General features: G+C 41.8%; 1 protein-coding gene and 1 long non-coding RNA gene across 3 annotated transcripts; both read right to left on the bottom strand.

Moving 5' to 3' along the window:
* Window positions 1–912: 912 nt before the first annotated feature.
* LOC134460352 (gamma-glutamylaminecyclotransferase-like) lies at window positions 913–5743 on the bottom strand. Its single transcript, XM_063212784.1, has 4 exons — window positions 5653–5743; window positions 4027–4195; window positions 1648–1845; window positions 913–1125 (listed from the first exon to the last, which is right to left on the bottom strand). Exons 1-4 carry the CDS (start codon window positions 5680–5682, stop codon window positions 986–988), a joined length of 537 nt encoding a protein of 178 aa, XP_063068854.1. The 5' UTR covers window positions 5683–5743; the 3' UTR covers window positions 913–985.
* A 12125-nt stretch (window positions 5744–17868) lies between these two features.
* On the bottom strand, window positions 17869–19685 carry LOC134460350 (uncharacterized). 2 transcript variants are annotated; one of them, XR_010037070.1, is made up of 3 exons: window positions 19642–19685; window positions 18325–18411; window positions 17869–18018 (listed from the first exon to the last, which is right to left on the bottom strand). It is a non-coding gene; the product is annotated as an uncharacterized LOC134460350 (long non-coding RNA). The 2 variants fall into 2 exon arrangements; XR_010037069.1 differs by lacking the exon at window positions 19642–19685 and having other exon boundaries at window positions 18325–18683.
* Between the last annotated feature and the right edge of the window lie 1804 nt (window positions 19686–21489).

Below are 21489 nucleotides of genomic sequence, written 5' to 3'. Positions count from 1 at the left end.
ACTCAAAGCGGGGTCCCCATGGGTGGGCAAGTAAGCCCAAATGTAGGGGGCTTAGCGTTCTGCGCCATAGCGCCCCCTACAAGTATTTTTTTAAAGGCAAGTAAGTTATTCTACCAGTCTACAGCACCACTTGGGTTTATTAAATTTGGGCATGATTGTCTTCTAAAGCAGCTGTTACATGAGGAATTGTCATATCATTGGCTGCATTTGTGACGGTGCATTTCTGCGCAGCGCACATGCGCAATGCGAAACTACGATGCATTCTAGTTGGAAAATTCTAACCAGAATGCATTGAGACGGCGAAATGAGTGTACGCAGACTGTCAGTCACGAACGAGGCCAACATCTAATCACAGAGATGAGAAAATGGATTCATTAGTTTTACAATCCAGTGCCACATAAATTTCAAATGACCTTGTTTTACATGTCCAATTCAACCGGCCAATCACCTGGCTGAACTGGACAGGTAAAACCAAGTCATACAGAGAACAGAGTCAGGCCATCTCCGCTGTGTGCTAGGGCCGACTTCCTCATTAGCAAAATTAGCTGTTTTAGCTTCTCAGTACTGCTCAGCGTTGCAAATGTTAGTTCCTAGTAGTGGGCGTAGCACACAGCAAATGCAATGCGATGCAATGCAGGGAATATGACAAGACTTGCAGTTCGTAGTAATAACTTCAGATAAACATCACAGGTGCTAAAAGTGTTGTGATTATCACCACCGAGACAGTTGATAGTTTACATATTTGTGGTGATTACCCCGCAGTATAGTTCGTTAGTCCTTATTTTTGGCTGTTAATGTGGTGGTTCTATGTTGAGTCTATGGGAAGACAGCTGCTTTAGGCACAACCTTATCTCGTTGAAAGGCGGGGCTGCAATTTAATTCCTGGTCCTCCAATCGCGTAACTCTGTTCTCTGTATGGCTCTGGGTAAAACCAAGTCATTTCGAATTTGTGACACTGGATTGTGACTATTTTGCCCATCCCCGTCTAATCGTCCCTCGCTTCACGAGTGCAATACTCTAATCCATGGTCACCGTAGGCATCGTAGTTCCCATAAGCTGGCAGCTTCACCCAGTCCGGCTGGTAGGTGGTCGTGCTGTACACATAGGCCTCCATCGTGCCTCCTCCTAGGTGACATGGAAAAAGACACATCATGATATAGATTAATCTACATCACCATAACGATATATATCACATCAGGGCTTTAAATTAACGTTTTTCATCACCAGCCAAAATGGCTAGTAGATGCTGATCTCACCAGCCAAACACACACTCACTAATGGGTCAAAGTGGCTACCAAGTTGGTCTTTTCTACCAGCCAAACTGAACGTTTACCAGCATTTGGCCGGATGGCTGGTGTTCATTTAGAGCCCTGATCACGATATACCACAATAACGTATGTTTCCAGTTATTCTTTTTATTGTGTTGTATCGCTAAATAATGTTTCTTTAAAAGATGAATCTTACTATTCTTGTTAACAGTACTTAAAGCGTGCATGGTGACAAGACAAATAGTTCCTAAATTATATTAAATTGTATATTGGCTGCAATTATGGATGAAATTAGTTAGATTCGATAGAGAAGAAAGGGCACGATAGGCACTTTTCGATCACGATAAACGATACATATCGTCACATCGCCCAGTCCTACCTGGAACCGCAGGGCCACAGTCTGCCCCACCCACCCACTCCGCCACCTTAACCTTCAGCGGAGTGCGCTGGTACATGTCAGGGATGCTCTCGAATCGGTCCAGGAAGGCCAGCATCTGGTCATCCACGCAGTAGACCTCTCCTTGGACATGGTGGCCCTGTCCGGGGATGTTCAAGAGGAACGGGATGTTGTACTGGCCTGAAGGGAGAGAAAGATGGCGGAAGAGGATCTATAGTCAAAAGTCTTTATGATAAAGTAAGTCTTCTGCAAGCGGAGTGCAAGTCTTTTAAATGGCACTTGCGGAAGTTGCTCTAGTCATACTGTATGTCCTTGTCAGTTTGAGCGCTTTTTGCATTTTATTTTCGCTACTTTTGAAAATGTCCATGATTTTGAAAATGGCCACGTTTAATTTTTTCCCCCACATAGCGCTTAAAAGCGCACTTCAATCTGTCTCCATCTGGTAAAAAAAGCCTTTCTTTTTCATTTTCTTTTTCTGTCAACAACAGAAGCTAAGAACATGGCGACCTCAGTGCTGCCACTTATAACTCTCGCTTTTTTAAATGCCATGGCAACCAGTGCTGTGCTCCTGGCAAAGTGCGTCATTCTTTCCACTTCACTACTTTGCCTGATCTATAAACCCCTTCGCTTCACCACACACCAAAGTACTGAGTGAAAAATAACAAACATGGGTACATGTTGAACATTGCATACAAGTGGATTCATTAGTTACAGGGAGGAGTAGAGAGAAGCTCATCTCGAACCTACGGTAATACCACTTCCTGTGAATTCACCTCATCAAGTCCTGCTTGCAGCTCTCTGCTTGGTTTCGCAGAATACAGCAAGCCAAAGGGCTCGCTCTGATGACGAGATGGCAGATGAATCTGCAGAAACTGTAACTATTTTTATGAATTCATTCATTTGCATTGATGATTGTTTTTACATGTTACAAAGATCATACGACACATTGCCAACCAGTGGTGTACTGTACACATTTGTGTGGCAATTTGTGTAGCAAGGTCCGGTGTGTAGAGAAGGTCCGCACACTGTTGCTGCTCTCAGTTTATTTAACACAACGTTTCGACCAGTCTGGTCTTCATCAGGGTTATTGTTTTGTCTCCCACTCTTTTATTCCTTTTTAGTAATTTTTCTTTGTTTAGCCGGATCACACCGCACTCTCGATTAAAAGGTGCCAAACATAAACAAAAACTGTGCACACTTAAATCCCCTTTGTGTTCTTTTTAATGATAGGCCAAGCTTTCGGTCTACTGACCTGAGGAGCCCTGAGGAAGGTCAGTAGACTGAAAGCTTGGCCTATTATTAAAAAGAACACAAAGGGGATTTAAGTGTGCAGACATTTTTTCTTTCAATATTATTTGTTCTTTGACAGTGATTTCTGGTGGTGGCTGATTCCCAGCTGCTGCTGGCTGTGACCATGATGTGTTCATTACCAGCAGGAGTAGATGTGTGCACATCCCACCCGATGGGCCAGGTGCAGGACAATGAGAGTAAATCCAAGTGAGAAAGAAGTCCGCGACACTGCTTGTCTACTGTGTATTTAATAGAGCAACGTTTCGACCATCAGGTCTTCGAAAGGTCGAAACGTTGCTCTATTAAATACACTAGACAAGCAGTGTCGCGGACTTCTTTTTCACTTGGGTTCATAACCAGCAGCACACACATGTACCCACTATATACCCACTTCAGGCGTATAGGAGGCACACCACTATACCACAGCTACCAATACTGCTTGTACCCACTATATACCCACTATATACCCACTATGTACCCACTATGTACCCACTATACACTAGGGCTGCACGATTATGGAAAAAATCATAATCACGATTATTTTGGTCAAAATCATAATCACGATTATTAATCACGATTATTGATTTTTGCAGATTTTTTTGAAAATTATAACAAGATGAAATATAACCAATAATGAATTACATACGGGATGAGCAAAATAAAATGAATTGTAATAATTATGTAAAGGCAATAGCATGAAACTTAAGTGGACAGATTTCTGGCCAGAAACACCAGCCTGTCAGTATGTTCTGGTTTCAAGGACGCTCTCAAAAGTAGGTCACTATTGCCACGATTAAATCACGATTTAAATCATGAGTTCGATTTCACTATTTTATCACGATTTTGATTATTTTTCGATTAATTGTGCAGCCCTACTATATACCCACTTCGGGCATATAGGAGGCACAGCTCTATACCACAGCTACCAATACTGCTTGAGGGCAAAGAGATGGAAATGATCCATGTATTTGATGAGCATTTGGGAGAGAGGTTTACTAATGTTCTGCTACGCCAAACTCTGCAAGTTGGCTTCCGTTATATGTGCCCTCCACTACATGCTGTTGTACTTGCCTGCAATAACTAGAGGGAACTTGTCGATGGTGGTGGCTGGGCCACAGAAGGAAGCCCTTCCGTTGGCAGTGTCCAGCATCCTGTGGTAGTTTGGTTGGCCCTTCTTCAGGGTTCCATAAACGAAAATGTGGGTCATCTGGACAGCGGGCAGTATGAAGGCAAATAAGCCCTGCGGTGAAATGACAATGCAAACATGTTCAATCATTCATTCTAACTGCCCTCATTTCAGACTGGCAATAAATGGCTGCCTGTTTCAGCTACCAGTAAGCTGAAACAAAGCCTTGAATATGAACTCAAACAACGCTTAATTTACTCACAAGGGAGTGGGACATGCCTTCATTTAGGCCAGGGAGGGGTAACCTATGCCTGTAGGCAGTCTTATCCGCCCCCCGATATAATTCTAATGTTATGCAGCATCACATGAAATATGACATGTTTTGTAAAGGAATCTTAGAAATCATAGGCCTATTTGCATTAAGTTGTGTTCAGGGGACATAGAACGTGGGGCCTGGCTGCATTCTGTAGGCTATACGCATAAAGTGAAGGGGATAAATCCTGGTTTGTGTTCATACGCAACCGTATCTCACTCATTTCGTGAAGTATTCACGAAAAAAATAGCTTCATTTTCGTGGTGCATTCACGTTATTGCCCGCCTTTCGTAAAGTCTTCACGAAAATAATAGATTAATTTTCACGCTGCCTATTCACTTGAATTGCCCGACTGTTGCCTAGCGACCCACTAGTTTGATGCCCTTTCGGTAGCCTACCGTCATATGGTAATCAAACATTTCAAACATGCAATTTAGGGTTAGGTTTAGGGTCAAGGTTAGGGTTAAGGTTAGGGTTAGGGTTAGGTTTAGGGTTAAGTAGGGTTAAGGTTAGGGTTAGGGTTAGGTTTAGGGGACATAAGGCGTAAGTACCGAAAGGGCGTCGAATTAGTGAGTCCCGAGTGTATCAGCAGTGTTCTGTCAGCACCCCCTCCCCGCCCCTGCAGACGTTTGGATAACCATAGCAGCAGTGGGGCAATTCAAGTGAATAGGCAGCGTGAAAATTAATCTATTATTTTCGTGAAGACTTTACGAAAGGCGGGCAATAACGTGAATGCACCACGAAAATTACTCTACTTTTTTCGTGAAGACTTTACGAAAGGCGTGAGATAGGGCTCTCATACGGCCCTTGGTGGAATTTGAAGTGGCCCCCTGAAAAAGGTTCCCCACCCCACCCCAGGTGGCCTGCAAATAATCACTTGCATTAGGCTCGTTGGTGACGAAGCAGTGCTGCTTTTGCTAAGCAGCGAGCATGCACACTATGCCAGTTTGATGCATTGTTCTTAGAAAAGTCTAACCAGAATGCATCAAACTGGCAAAATGCGCATGCCAACTGCCTAGCAAAAGCAGCACTGCTTCGTCACGAACGAGCCCATTAACTTGAATTAAAAACTGTTAGCCTAACATGTCGTGGTTTCTTTCTTAAACTACGTTACAGGTTAAGTGGTACACTTTTATATTGTACAGTAGCCTGTACGCTATGCTACGCACCGAGACACACCAAGAACCCTCAATAGGTTCATTGTAATAAGTGTTGAATGGTTTGATGAGGATTCCTCAAATAAATAAAGAAGACTCACTGCGGAAGTAAGTGGTGTTTTGATTCTCATGCCACTGAAATTGGACCTTGAGGTCTGTGTCACTTAATAAATAACAGAAAAGCAAATCACTAACCAACCGCACGCCGGGAGGTTTACTATTCACAGTTGCTTGCATTTAGCCACGTGCCGCCCTCTGCCGTGTAGGAGGGAAACTGCACACTTGTAAAAACGTTCCCAAACCCCTGCGCGCATCCCCAATGTGGTGCGCACACCCTACACTGTATGCCTTCATAGTTCATATAGTGTATGCCGAGCCATTCGGCAATGGTATTCATTTGTAGACCTACATCAATTAGTGTATGGCTTATCTACTTTTCCGGTAAAACTCTAATTAAAATATTATGAGACAAAAAAAATGTTCGGGACGTTTGGAACTTATTATGTTGCGGGGTCGCGGAAATAATGTTGGGTTCAAAAGTGGGTCCCAGCAGACAGCTTTTGGGAACCACTGCCCTAAGCCAACCCCTCCAGAACGTCACACAAAATGTTCTTTTAAGACAACCTTTTTTTCATCGCAATATCGTGTGCGCAACAGGTAAGGTAAGTCAACCTTGCTCTTTGTCAACGCATAGAGGGCTTTGTGGCCACTGCTCATCTCGCGCATTACACAACTTTAATTAGTCTTAAACATAGTGAGCGACATTTAATGAATTTGACCAGATTTGAGGACTTGAACAATCGCACGGCATACATGTGTTTATTCTGGTTGATGGTCAGCATATAGGCACCTTTCTCTGGTCTTATTGGAAATCCCTATTCGTCATTAATCTCTCAATCGTTGGTTATTGTTATTTATTTATTTAGTTTAAATATTCTTCTGCTTCGCATGCTGTCAAGAGCACTCTAGGCGCTCATTGTGTTATTGCGGTTGTTGGTATCATCGTTCGTTGAGTCATTTTTTTCATGAGAAACTTGGAATGGAAAGATGAAAGAAAATGATGATATGGTTGACAGATAAAAAAAAAACAATCGTAGTGATGGCCAGGCAATATACAAAACCCGGCAATTATCGCTTTGGGAAATTCTAATCTCCATTAAACCTGACATTTTTTTCTGTCACCTGAAACGTACAAAAAGTCCAGGAGCTACATAAAACACATAAGAATAACTTACAAATAAAAACACTTCAGAGGTAGGCTACCCTTCCAGTCAAACAATATCCAGGGGCAGATCTAGTCACTTTGGGGCCCTAGGCAAAAAAAACGGGGCCCTCAAAAGTCAGTCTTTAAACACGTACTCAAAATGAGGGTCACCTCTAGGTGGCATGTTAGGCTATGTAGGCCTATAAAAAAAATCAGGATAAACCAATTTATTGATAAGACTGACATTTACATACGATCAATCGGTTGGTTCTAACAACTGAAACCAGCTATTCTGAAGTGTAGAGCCTAATTCTATTCTAGGCCTAAAGGATTAATCTCTCCCCGGTTGACGGAAAATATTGGGCCTAATCCCTAACCACAAACCATCTCGACGTCAACGGCCTATAAGGGTTTGGGGTTTTTCGCTTGGCAGCATAGGCCTCAGCATGAGAGCTTCCCTTTCAGTTTTACTTTAGATGTCCATCAGAGTTTTTCTTTCACTCCTCTCCCACCAGAGACTGCCTGCCCTCCCATCATGGCGGACACTGACAGCCTTCTGAGATGGCTCTTCATCAGGCTGAACATTGTATACATGGTAAGTTTCACAGTCATTGCATATTACCAAACATCGTCTATTAGAGTAAGATAAGCCAAACTCCGCCCACCCAGTGCAAAAGAGTGTGCTCAAGTTTGGGTCTCCTGAGGGGGCGTTGTCCCCTCCGTCTTCTTCTCTCTCTGTGGCATTTGGTGACGGCTTGCATGAGATGTGCGCTACCGCCATCTACACTGCCAAGGGAATTCCAGTCATTCTAACCTAAAGTCTCCAAGGGTCTCCTAAAGGGGCGTTCACCTGACATCACATGGATCCAGGAAATGCAAGGGCTTGAAGTATCTTACTCTGATAGAGGATGTTTGATATTATATTGCCTGACTCTCGCCCGACCTGTGCAGTTTCGTACAGCTTCATGAGCTCCACTACAAAGTAGTTGCGTTGGCTTCGCCTTCATGGCTTTATCCACCATTTGTCCGTCCTTGCCACCAACAAATTCCTTAAACATTTTCTGTTAATCTCCAAAGAGTCAATATATTGTAAAATCTGTCTATGCAAGTTGACATTGATGTTGAAACAATAAAGGCGGCCGCCTACCCGATGTGGGCTCTTCGTACACTGCACATGTCCATTATGACGTATCAGGAAGAGGAATTGCCGGATCTGTACCCTGACGTGTGTTTTCTGCAACAGCGTTTCACAGAACCGATTGTTTCACTATTTACTTTCGCGTTTTAAGTGTTCATTTTGCAGCCGCCTAAAGGAGGCAATTTCTGTTTTAAACTCTCGGTTTTATAGGCCTACAGAACAGTCACAGAAACTTAAAAGAAAGGTCTCCAACTGGTCAGCTAACCAACTCTCAATTCATAACACAATACCACGTTATTTACAGCGACATACTACATTTGATGTAAAACAAGGGTATGAAGTCAGGTATAAATGAAATATATGACATTTCCCTTTGTGTTAATGTTCAGGCAGCTGAAAAATAAACATTTAAAACGTGAAAGTCATAATGCGCATGTGCAGTGTCCAAGGAGCCTACATTGGGTAGGCGGCCGACAAGACATCCATAGTTGCAGTTTAAGATTCCAGACCTGCAGTATGTGTGTGATGTATTTCCGCTTAGCTCCATCAGGGGGCTCTAGAGCTATATACATACACAGGTAGGGTGAGAACCATGTTAAATATCCATTACATTACATTACAGGGATTACATTATATGTCATGACATGACGTGACATTACAATAATCAGAACTAAATGCATGTTCTTGAAATAATGTGGCAATGTTTTTAATGATGATGTACCTACTGTGAGATCATGTCTTTCAAAACATTAGCCTACATAAAATATGTCAGTATAGGCTATGACTAATCTGTTCATGTTCAAGAAACTGACTTGATGGCATACATTGTGGTAGCTTCATGTCCAATTTCTACCACAGAGTTCAATTTTAAATGTATGTTGGTGTGATCATTTGGCACATGTATGAAATCGTATCTTGCCTCTATGTACAGATTTTTGCAGGTGTTATTTTCCTAGTAGCTATTGGGCTGGATGTCTACCTCAGAAATACTTTTGCTGATGGGGTAAATATGCATCATTCCTTGAATTTGATAATGAAACTTTTTTATTTCATTTATATATATATATAAATATATTTATATATTTATATATATATATATATATATATATATATATATATATATAGGCCTATATATCTATATACGCCTGCAGTACCTAATTCTCAATTTGCATATTGGTCATGTTACAAAGTCAATAAAGGCGAGTAATATTTCCTCCATGCTTCTCTTTAAGGCCTACCAGTACATTGCATGGATACAGACTCCCGTTTGGTTACTGGGATTTGGAATATTGCTCGTGGCCAGTATTGGTATCTATGGAGCCAAAGAACAGAAAAGGTGGCCCTTCGTCTCAGTAAGAATATGATACATTTATATTTGCTCTGTTTCATATATATAAGCAATAGGTCTAATCATAAGAAGAATATTAATTATATCAATAATACATAGTATAGCCCCCTAGAGTATATGCTACAGTACATTTGTTTTTAATCCAGCAGAGTGCTTTATAATAATGAGTAATGAATGATATCAAGGGGCCATATTGTACAGAAATGTATCTTCTTGCTTGGGGGCTGAACAAACATGTAATTCAATCATTCTGAACACCCTTTCCCTTCAGGTAGAAGTTTTCTTAACGTGGACTTGGGCAGTGTTGCCAGATGTGTCTGATCAAATCCCGACCGAAAAGGTTATCAAAAAATGCCAAAATTTACTAAATTCCGCCCAATTTCAACAAATTGCAAATTGATTTCTATGGGCCCAAAACTATAGAAAAAAACTCCAAATGGCCACTTTTTCCCAACCCAAGTAGCCCGGGTAACCGCCCAATATGGCAACACTGGACTTGGGTTTTAGGCTTTTAATGTCTGTCAAGGTTGTCATTCATCCAAGCCATATTTCAATAATACAGGTCCCTCTTCACACATGAAAGATCACCTGGGAAACTCCCACTGTCATTGTGACAGCACTCCACAGCGCATAACGAAATTGCATTTATGCCTCAGATATCATTGACAAGCTTCACTGTTACACTGGGCCCTATCATAAATACCGTATGATGCACAACATTGCCTAACAGTAATAGTAGCGTCCTAATTTACTATAAATTCATGGTGTATGGCCACTGTAGCCTAACTGTAGCCTTGTGAGCCAAACCCCTACAGGCAAACTGTAATGATCTCGCAGGCCAACTAAAATGACTGCGCGGGCCAGAATAATAATGAATTGTCTTAACTTGAGTGGCATGCCTTTCTTTCTCAGTACATCACCGCCTCTACAATTGGTGTGATCATGATGGTGTCCAGTGGCGCACAGTTAGCCCAGCTAAAATATCTCGTAAGTGTCACGGTTTCCCTGGAATGGACACGATATATTCGATATACAAACATAAATACTGTATATATATGAAGATTTTCATCGCATAACGGTGTATCCATTGTGCAGAATTTTGGGAAATTGCCATTTTTGTATTGGGCATTGCATTGCACTGCAAAATGAGTTAACACATAGATGATAGGACTTCTGACCAGTCATTTCCAATAATAAAATGCAAGAGTAAAAACTGGTGGATACCGTTTTGCAACCAAACTCTTCATATATATATATATACACACACGTATATACGGTATACAGTATATATATCTATACAGTATATATAGTATATAAGCCCTATACAAATGTCACTGTCTGTTCTGTCTTTTGACTATTCAGCTGACCCTGGGGAGGAAACATGGCACCATGGCAGCATGGCAAAATGAGTATCATGACAACAACATCACCATCTTCAACATCTTCATATTTGGTCAACTTTTCCTGGCTGCGTTTGAGGTAATACTCTCAAATTAAGAGTTCTTTATCATCATTCTAGCCTGGCTCTCACGCAGACCCTTCGTGCTTTGTGCATCTTCGTTAAACTTCGTGAGCTCGCACTTGGGTCTGGAAATCTTAGACGAGCCCAAAGGAATCAGATATTTCACAGCCTGTCCAGTCAGAATCGCTGGGCAGGATCGCGGGGCGGGGCATATACAAGTCAGTGGTTGAAGCAAAGATTCTCTGTTCTAAAAAGATAGCCAGCTGGTGACGTCAACAATAGGATGGAATGTTTCACCAACCAAGTACTTCTGGTCTCCTAAAAAGGCGTGGCCAAACTGTCAATCATCGAACACCAGCGCAGAATCAACCAATCACGTTTCCTAAATTCATTTGCTCCGCTGGCACTGGGAGAACTCCGGTCAGAGAAACAGCCAGGCAACGTTTAACAGCAGCATCACGCACAATTTTACAAAACCGGCTGCCCTGGGCAACTTAATATGATAACTTTATTGCCGTGGTATCTGCACTCAAAATGCTTTTGATATTTTAGATGGCATAGACGTGAGAAATACAGCCACTGTGAAAAAAATCAAGTGCCTGCAGACAGAGCCACCTGATTCATGCAGTTGAGCGACATGACACGACGGCACAATGATCAAAACTTCTGTGGCTGGCTTAGGGGGTTTTTTTTTGGAAGTCCAACCAAATTATTTAAATTCACTATGAAAGACGTGCTTGAGTTTAGACATGACCTCGTGTATAATTTTAAATTTAATTTAATCAAGTTCATGCAATCGTGGTCATGACTTCGTATGAAATATTGTGCTACACAACTAGGCCTACACGGAAGTTTTTTTTTTGTGTTCATATCGTGCTTAGAAAGGAGAGGATCTTAACGGGACACTGAAGTCTGCACTGGAGACAGAGCCTACATGTAGGCTGATGCAGAAGCATGACGTGCTTCAGATAGCCTAAACAGACAAGTAGGCTATTTAAATCCATGATGTCTAGCAGCGCGTAATGTAACCATATTCACCTACAATCCTCAGCCGTCATTATTCCCGTCTATGGCATATTGTTCTAGACACATTTGTGCGTTCATATCGTGCCTTCAGAGGATCCAAGTTCACGGAACTGTACCGAATTTTGACTAAAACATTGCGCTGCACATGCATGACTAAAGCTCGCTCAATAGCCTGATAAAAAACAGAGAATAGGCCTATCCAGAGAGCGCAGGCTATGCAGTGCCAAACTCGAACATTTGGAGAGAACCTACAGCTACAAACTCGTATCCTGTGCATCCCGTTAGTGCATCGTTGAGCCTATCCTCTATTTTCTCATGTCGAGATTCACGGTTTTTAATCCAATATTTGCTGGATGGTAGCCTACAGGATTTTTGTTCTTTCTGCTGCGCTGAAGGTGAAAGTTTTGGCTCTTGCGTCTGTTAACTTAAGCCGGGCATACACTGTGCGATATTTTCACTCGTGGGTCTTAAGCTTCTGCTCACACTGCACGATGGAATTTCACTGTTTAAAAGTTCACAGCTCACGACTCACGTCCTCACACCACACGAGCCGACAGTCGGATGCGACCGAAATGTTTCCACCATACGACGCGACAGGCATGTTTCCCCGGTCTGCAGAGGAGGGAACATGCGCACCTGAGGTGGAGATGAGGTCGCGCTCAACAGCGAATCGCACGGCCCTATTGATTTGTGCATGTGAAGTGTCAAATCGGGTCGTAGCACTGCTTTAACTGTGCGATTTACGCACGAGCCACGACCAGAATTTCAAACCGTTTTGATTTTCTTGCGACCCTGCGATTGCACAATCGTGAGGCAAAATCGCTTGTCGTTACCCCATGTACACTGCACGATGCGAGACTCACGATTGACCTGCGATTGAGCAAGCAATCGGCCCGACTCTCAAAAATTCGTGCGGGGGCAAAATCGGGGCAAAAGTCGCACAGTGTAAGCCCAGCTTTAGGCTATCGTCTCGAAGGACATCTTGGAGGCTGCTGGTGTGGCTCAGTTGCAGAAGTAGTAGCCTAGTGCAGATCAACACCGCGTTGTTCCGTGTTGTGCGTCTCCAGTTGAATGAGAAAGTGGATCGCACTTCTGGTTCTTCTTTTCATCTTTTTATTTTTTACATAGCAGCAGAAGTGGAGACACTGACGAAGGCAGCAGCCAAAACGTTTGTCTACACTCTTGCTGCTATGTAAAAAAATGAAAAGAAGAAAAGAAGAACCCGAGTGCGATCCACTTTCTCACCTTTATTCAACTGGAGACGCACCACAGGGAAGAGCGCAGTGTATCTGAACTAGCCTACTAATACAATATTTGCGAAATTAATAGGCTAATGTCCGAGTTAACCAGCCATCTCCGCTAACTTTTGCCCTGCCTGGCGCAACCTGCATTTCGTTTAACAGTTGACTGGATGAGATGATGCTGAAGTGTCATGCAACACAGACTGCTGCAAAGAGTAGCCTATTGAATAAAGTCTATAATAGGCTCATTTAACCTGAAGCAGTAGCCTAACGTAGGCTATGCATTTGCCACCCAACTGTTGTCATTTATTTGCAGTCATGGTATTGTGTCTCACTAGATTTAGGCTATAAACCCGTGGTCAGACTGGGGAGCGGCGAAAACTACTTATGGACAGCACTGAAACTGAAACGTGCAGAAATGAACATCAAGCTTTTAATAATTTGCCGAAATTAGGCTACTATTTCACAACAGACGTGCAAAGTAGACGTGAACTAGGGCCTGCGATGTGACAACATAACACAAATAAACGTCAATTAATGCCGTGCTCCTTATCAACCGCTCCTGTTTCCACGCAAAGCAAATATTCTGCACCGCTTGTCAATCATTCTTGGCATTCCATGGCAGTGGCCCGCACTAGATGGGACACGCGTCAAACAAAGTCGATTTTCTCTGTGAAAAATTAATTCTGAGATGTAATTTAAATTTTCAGAATGTAAAGAAGGCATGTGGCTCGCAAGATATACAATTTTTAAATCCATCGCTCCGCCCATGAATTAAGGCATTGGTCGTATCCGTGGAAAAGTCAGATTCGCCCATAGGCGCCCATTATAAAAGTCTCCTATCAGGTCTCCTAAAGGGGCGTGGCCGACGTCATAAGTGAAACAGGAAGGAACGTCGAGTTGGCCGTCTCTGCATTAAGAACGTCTCTGATTGAAGTAGTACTGATTCAAAAACAGCCTTGTGGATTCTCCAATCAGGTTCGAGCTGTTTTGAGCACACCCACGCCTTTCCAGAGCTAAACGATTGACAATATTCCATTGCGTGAGAACCAGGTTAGCATCATTTCAGTTGTTTTGTCACTGTAGCCCCTTAATGCACGCCATACCTCCTGTGGCATGCTATAATAGACATTGAAAGTTAACTAGTATAGCACTACACTACTATGACAGTGCACGGGGCCTTTAGTAATACATTACGACTTGGTCATTGTCATTCTGGTAACAGCTCATTTATAACGCCGTGTCTTAAGGGGTTAAAGTGAATTGTACATGGAAGAAGTAAAGTAAAGTAACGTAAATGTAAAACCAATACAAACAAGTGCAAATGAGAATATTACTGTACATCAGACATGTGGACTCGAGTCCAGTGACTTGGACTCGAGTCTGACTCGAGTCAGCGGTGTGAAGACTTGCGACTTGAAATTTCAAGATCAGAATATGGAAAGCCAAAACTGCCACTTTTCGGATCAAAGTAGCACGTTAAGATTGAAATTCGCCCGTTAAAAGCGCCCGTTTTCCCGGAATACGGGCGCTTTTTTCGCCGTCTTTCACCAACAACGGCCGCTCTGTACGCGCGCCATGATGCGTTGGAACGACGCACGTCACCGACGCCCGTAATTTCATGTCAAAGCGCGCGTTCCTGACGCGCGTCGCTACCGAGACAACGGGCGTTGAAGACGTGCGTTTTCCTAATATGATAATAATGTCCATCCTTCTTTTCCGAGAGCCAATGCATTTGAAGTGGTTGCGGCCAATCGCTGATCAAGACAGCCAGACCAAGACAGTTCATCACAGATGAATAACAGGAAACAGGAAACTTTCTGATTAAAATGTTAGTGCAATCAACTTGCTTAGGTCAGAGCAGTTTCGAACGCCGTAGCTCATGTTCTTTCTCTCTCTCTCTCTGCAAAGGTTTGTTGAGTAGCCTACATTTTGACCCAAATAGCCTACTTTACTCAATTACACTGGAACCTGGCCTGACTGAGTAAAAAAAATGACTGAGAGACTAAATGACATGCACAATAATGCCACAATCAGCCAGAAATGAAAGATTGTGCAGGNTGGCACACAGCATTTCCACTATTTTACTATATTGTATCAATAATTTGATGATGGCTGGTGCCGAGCAAGAGATAGAGGTTATGGAGGACGACATTCAAGAAAAATAAACAAGAGGAAGAGGAAAGCTAATAAAGTAACTAAGTAACTTAGGCCTACTCAAATTACATTTTAAGTGAAAGAGGCCATGCCACTCTAATTACAAGTCAAGTCAAGTAGGTTTTATTGTCAATTTCTTTACATGCACTGGTCATACAAAGAATTTGAAATTACATTTCTTGCTTTCCCATACAAACATAGACTAATCTAGGTAAGGACATAGACAGTATAGACATAGACAGTACTTATACATGGACTTAAGACAGTATGGACATAGACAGTGCTCATACAGACATTTAAAGTGCAAGACTGGACAACAGAAGACTTGTAGAGGACATACATTACATTACCATGTCCACCTTTTTTCATAATCCTTGGTGTTCTCTGACCTGGTATGCAACATTATTTTAGATGGAAAGTTAGGCTATTTGATGGTGTATTTCAAAGCATTTTATTGCGCCCAAAAACACCTCTCAGGAGAACTTAAGCGGTTTGTCCATAATGTTTATGAGCTTTGCACTGATTGGCTCAGCTGTTGCTAGAGAACCACGTCATTGTAGATCAACAGACAGAAATGCAACACCATGTTAACAAGTGGCAGCTTTATTGTCAGTTTCTTCAAATACAGTAGAGCCTGGTATTCATGTCATAAAAAATAAATCCACATTTACATCATAATTTGTAGTAGAGATAAGACGCTGCAGTATAAGACGCTGTCAAATATTGTTTCCAACCTAAGACGCTGTCAAATATTGTTTCCAACATACATGCAACCGCTTCCTAAAAGGCTCAGCCAATTTCAACATGCAGTCGTCATGCTCACACACTACCCTGGACTTGTCAGTACCTGAGATTTTTACCCCCCAAAATCATCCAAAAGGTTATGCATCAATATTTGGAGTAGATAGTTTTTAATGTAAACAAAATCTGCCCCCATTAGAATAGCCCAGATCTCGGAAAGGGCTGAGCCGAAAAATGCAATGTACTAACAAGTCAAGGGTAGTGTGAGCAATAATACAACAGCATATTGAAATTGGCAGGACTGCTCCTTTAACAGTAGGTTAACAGTTTTAATAAAATGTGGAAAGGGGAGGGCACCCTTTCAATTTCAAATCTTGGATGGATTTGTAGCTATCCAGTTGCTGCAAAAAAACAGTTCTAATTACTATCCAAGACCATCAGTAAAAAAAAAAACATACCAAATTATGGAAAATTCTACTTCTAATAGGTAATAGATGACGGTACCTTCCATTAAATAACCCAGTGAAAGCACAATTGGGTAACTTCAACTTCCAGTGTCATTGTGACACAGCATTCCACGGCACACAAAGCAATCAATTTTATGCCCCATCCATGCCAGGGGGCAAATCACAATGGCGCCGGAAAGGGAGGAGTGCGGCGGGGCGGTACTATGCTGAGGATACTTCAGTCATGGAGGAGAACACTGCTTGATGACTGCCCCCACCAACCTGGTGGGTCGGGAGTCGAACCGACAACCTTTAGGCTGCAATGTCCAACAATAGGCTAAAAATGATTCAGGTGATTAATATCATCCTTTATAATTACAAAGAGACATCAATCAAAATCTTTATGGCTTTAAATGGGGACCATCATTTTTTAATTTGGTTCTGATTTGGCCTAATTTTAATGTTCTCAAACAGAATTTTGGCCACAACCTCAACACTAACCCCAGGTTAAGAACCACTGCTATAGACAGCAATCACTGTGTAGTTCACTCTACAACAGGGATGGGCAAATGGATGCCCGGGGGCCACATGCAGCCCGCCTCCTCACTCAATGCGCCCTATAGATAAAACAGTAGGCCTAATTAAGAAAATAATGACCATATTTTTTAAATACGATTACTGAATCAATATGTTGTAATTATACTGTGGGCCAATAGAGTGAAAGCGTGAAAGTGAAAGCCCAATTGGGAAACTCCAACTCACATTGTCATTGTGACACAGCACGCAAGTGAACACTGCACACTACGAAAGTGCATTCATGTCTCATCCGTGCAAGGGGGCAGCCCTCAATGGTGCCCCAAAGAAGCAAGGCGGGACGGTACCATGCTCAGGGTAACTCAGTCATGGAGGAGGATGGGGGCGAGCACTGGTTTATTACTCCCCCCACCAACCTGGCGGGTCGGGAGTTGAACCGGCAACTTTTGGGCTACAAGTCTGACACCCTAACTGCTTACCCATGACTGCCCAATAGAGTATTGAGTATACAGGTAGAGTATTATATTCCTTCCAAACAATATGGACAGTTAGAGAACAACCAACTCTGTAAATTGGAGTCAGATCTGTGGTCATGTGAACCCCTGATGCTGGTGCTGAAAAAAACATGGCCCTCCTCATCATAAGTTGCCCATGCTATATAATGTCAACACCTGTGTTGTTTGCTCCATCTTGGGACTTTAATGGTACCATGTCAAGCTTTGTATACTAAGTGTGACATACGCTACCTGACCGGCGGAAGAACAAAATTATGGTATAAATTATCGTACATCTGGCAACACTGACAACCGGCGTGAATGCACTTGGCAGAATAACATACGTCAATTGTCAGCGATTGGACAGAGCTCATTTCAAATCAGAGCTGAGCTCACTTCTCCCGCCCTGGTGCTCAAGGACACGAAGGATCCAGACCTAAAATTACTTACGAAGCAATTAATGTGGTCTGGTAAAACCAGGCTACCTCAGTCACATGTGCAAACAAACAAAATCAGCAAGGCACAATGCAGGAAGAAAAAGGTTGTTGTTAGAGATTAACCTAGAACAATTTGATTGGGAGCTTGGTTTTGGACATGTTCAGCTGCAGAGTGTGATCCTTCATCCAGGTGGACAGGTGAGCGAGATGAGTAGATCTGAAACGGTGTAGTCATCTGACTGAAATGACAGGTAAAGTAGCAAAAGAATGTTGTGTTTATTACAATGATACAGTATTAGCAGGAAACAAAAGACACAGTAGGCATTCACTCCAGGTTGTGCAAAGTATAGGCCTTTCTCATGGAGCGGGGATGTCAAACCTTGGCCATTTGTATAATTTATTTAGTCCACAATGATCATTTTAAATATCTAACAATTGGTCCACATATGGCTTGAACATGAAACATGGGTAGGCACATAGGCTACAAGAGCATTACTAGTGTAATCTCACACTTAGAAGGTATAGCATATGCTCTGTTAACTCACATCTTGCCGTTTCTTCATGAAGCTGAGGTGGCTGCATATCAACAGGGTCCAGTGCACTTAGGTCACGGTGTGGATCCACTAGGCCTACTGGGAGAAGCATTATATTAGCTCTAGATCTCTACATCATTACATGTAATGAAAAGTAGTGGGCTACTGTATAACCAGAGTAATGCAATGGTTATAATCAGGGTGCGATTTGTGATCTGGAAAACCAGAAGGGGGAATATGTTTCAGATTGTAAGCGATATCAATGGAATTACATTGAACTGTGATAAAATCATGCAGAAAAAGTGGCGATATCAAGACCACAAGGGGGGACAATCCCTGACTACAAATCGCACCCTGGTTATAATAAAATGAAATGCATGTCGCATGGGTGATGATCGGTGTTGGGCAAGTTACTACTGCTTACATGTTATGTTACTGTCTTTTCAAAATAATCCCTTACACTTAATCATTACTATATTGTCATGACTTTTACCTCCCACCCAAGAGGTGTTTTGGCAGCATGCAAACTAAAACTACCAGGTTCAGGAATACAGTAGCTTATTTCTGACCCACCACACTGAAATGTAACTTGTAAGCATTGTAACTAAGTTAATATTACATATTTTTGCCCTGTAATGCATTACAGTAGAGGCAATTAATTACTTTTGTAATGCATTACTGCCCAACACTGGTGATGATGCTGTTTCGGGTACGAGAGCGAGGGTTCAGCAAATTTTACCGGTAGCTGCTCGAAAGTGACAGGAGGATGAATTGCGACTTCAAAGTTGCACGTAGGCGCTTTGAACCATTACGACCAGCCAGGGCAACACGGTTATGTGCGTGCAGATTTAATGACTTAAACGGAGCCCCATCCTAAAACAATCGCTACATTAAACCAACACACGCCTTATTTACAGATGTCTACTCGATATGAAAACCTTGTCGGACCTAGCATAGTGTTACAGTGAGTTTTCCCTCGTCTTGTTCTAAATGTAGCTGCTTGCACTCAGCCCAATACTTTTTTGCCCTCTTCACCAGATGTCAAGACGAAATGTGACGACGGTGATTAACAATATTTGCCAAAACAATAAATGCACACGTACAGGTCACATCATTATTAGCTGTGTTCATTGTACTGGGTAGTTATGCTAACTAGATAAGCTATTATGGTAGCAAACTATTAACTAGCGTATTGTTTTTACGAAAGAAAATTCATTGGCACCGTAATAACACGAGTCTTTTCTGCTCATAAGACATATCTGCACTCGTAGATGGTTTGAAATGAAACGCCTACTGTCATATAAAGCCCAAACTTGAGAATAAACTTACCACACTGATACCAACCCCACTCGCTGGACCTTCAGGTGTACGACCAGAAATATTCTAATGGTGCTTTCATGTGGTCTTCCAAAGTAGATATTGTCTAGTTGCGAAGTGGTATTTACAAGTGCGTTGCATTCATGTGCTTTTTTGATGTTTACAAATTAAAGATGGCGAACTAGAGTGAGACTCGGGCCAGTTTTTTACTAAAACGATTATAGACTGTTGTTCATCAGCTACAGCAAGCAAATGAATTAGGAAGTCAAAAGGTAAAAATGCTGAATATTTTCTGACACTGTCATTTACCATGACTGTCTGAACATACTGAATGCCGGTTTTTGAGTATTTCAACTTAGCGGTTGCCATGGTGAGAGTAGAGCCAGCTGTTGTGTACGTCATCATCTCGTAAACTCGTTTATCAAAACTTTCTACGAGTTGTCCAGTGGTAAATACCAGAAGCGGTGGCGTTCATGTGTGCTTCGAATGTCGGCATTTGGTATTTACGATAATTACGAGACCACATGAACGCACAATAAAATCTCTCACCGGCGTTTGTTTAGCCGGACGTTCGACATTCGCTTGATATTCGAANAAAAATGTTTCCGTATTCGGTTTCACGCACGAATGCGACAAGACTGCTTGGTGTAGTCTCATCTACTTTTCACGCTGTATGGATATATCAATGCACAACTTCAAACCTTTCCCCGTTGACAAATTATGGCTCAAAATCGTTGTTGAGCGACTCGCCCGCTGCGCTTCCTCTATGCTCCATGTAAGGGACCGTCAACAAATACCACATCAATTGTTCGCGAATCACCCCAAAGCAACCAAAGCACAATTATCATATTACTTGGGTTTTAGTAAATGGCAAATAAACTGGCCTTGATACTACAGGTCAAATTTAGCTCATAGATCACATGACTGCGAAACAAGACACAATAATAAGCCTAAAAAATATCACACAAAATCAACCAAACCACCATTATCCAAATACTTGGTTGTAGTGGATGCCAAATAAATGGGCCTAGTTACTACAGGTCAAATTTAGCTCGCAGGTCACATGACTGTGAAAAAGGACATAATAATAAACAATATTGGAAAAAAACCCACAAAAACGTTTCCCCCCATAAAATCAGCTTATTATTGTGTCCTTTGACCTGTAGTAGCTAGGCCCATTTATTTGGCATCTACTACACTCAATTATTTGGAAAATGTTGGTTTAGTTGATTTTTTGTGATTATTTTTCCATAAAATCGGCTTATTATGGTGTCCTGTTTCACAGTCATGTGACTTATGAGCAAAATTTGACCTGTAGTAGCTGGGCCTATTTATTTGGCATCTACTACACTCAATTATTTGGTAAATGGTGGTTTTGTTGATTTTTTGTGATTATTTTTCCATAAAATATGCTTAATATTATGTCCTGTTTCACAGTCATGTGACCTATGCACTGAATTTGATGTGTAGTAGCTAGGCCTATTTATTTGGCATCTACTACACTCAATTATTTGGTAAATGGTGGTTTTGTTGATTTTTTGTGATTATTTTTCCATAAAATATGCTTATTAATATGTCCTGTTTCACAGTCATGTGACCTAGGCACTAAATTTGATGTGTAGTAGCTAGGCCTATTTATTTGACATCTACTACACTCAATTATTTGGTAAATGTTGGTTTACTTGATTTTTGTCATTATTTTTCCATAAAATAGGCTTATTAATATGTCCTGCTTCACAGTCATGTGACCTAGGCACTAAATTTGATGTGTAGTAGCTAGGCCTATTTATTTGACATCTACTACACTCAATTATTTGGTAAATGGTGGTTTTGTTGATTTTTTGTGATTATTTTTCCATA

The sequence above is a fragment of the Engraulis encrasicolus genome, chromosome 12, assembly GCF_034702125.1.
Source record: "Engraulis encrasicolus isolate BLACKSEA-1 chromosome 12, IST_EnEncr_1.0, whole genome shotgun sequence".
Lineage (NCBI taxonomy): Eukaryota > Metazoa > Chordata > Actinopteri > Clupeiformes > Engraulidae > Engraulis > Engraulis encrasicolus.
This window is presented reverse-complemented; position numbering and strand designations above follow the sequence as displayed.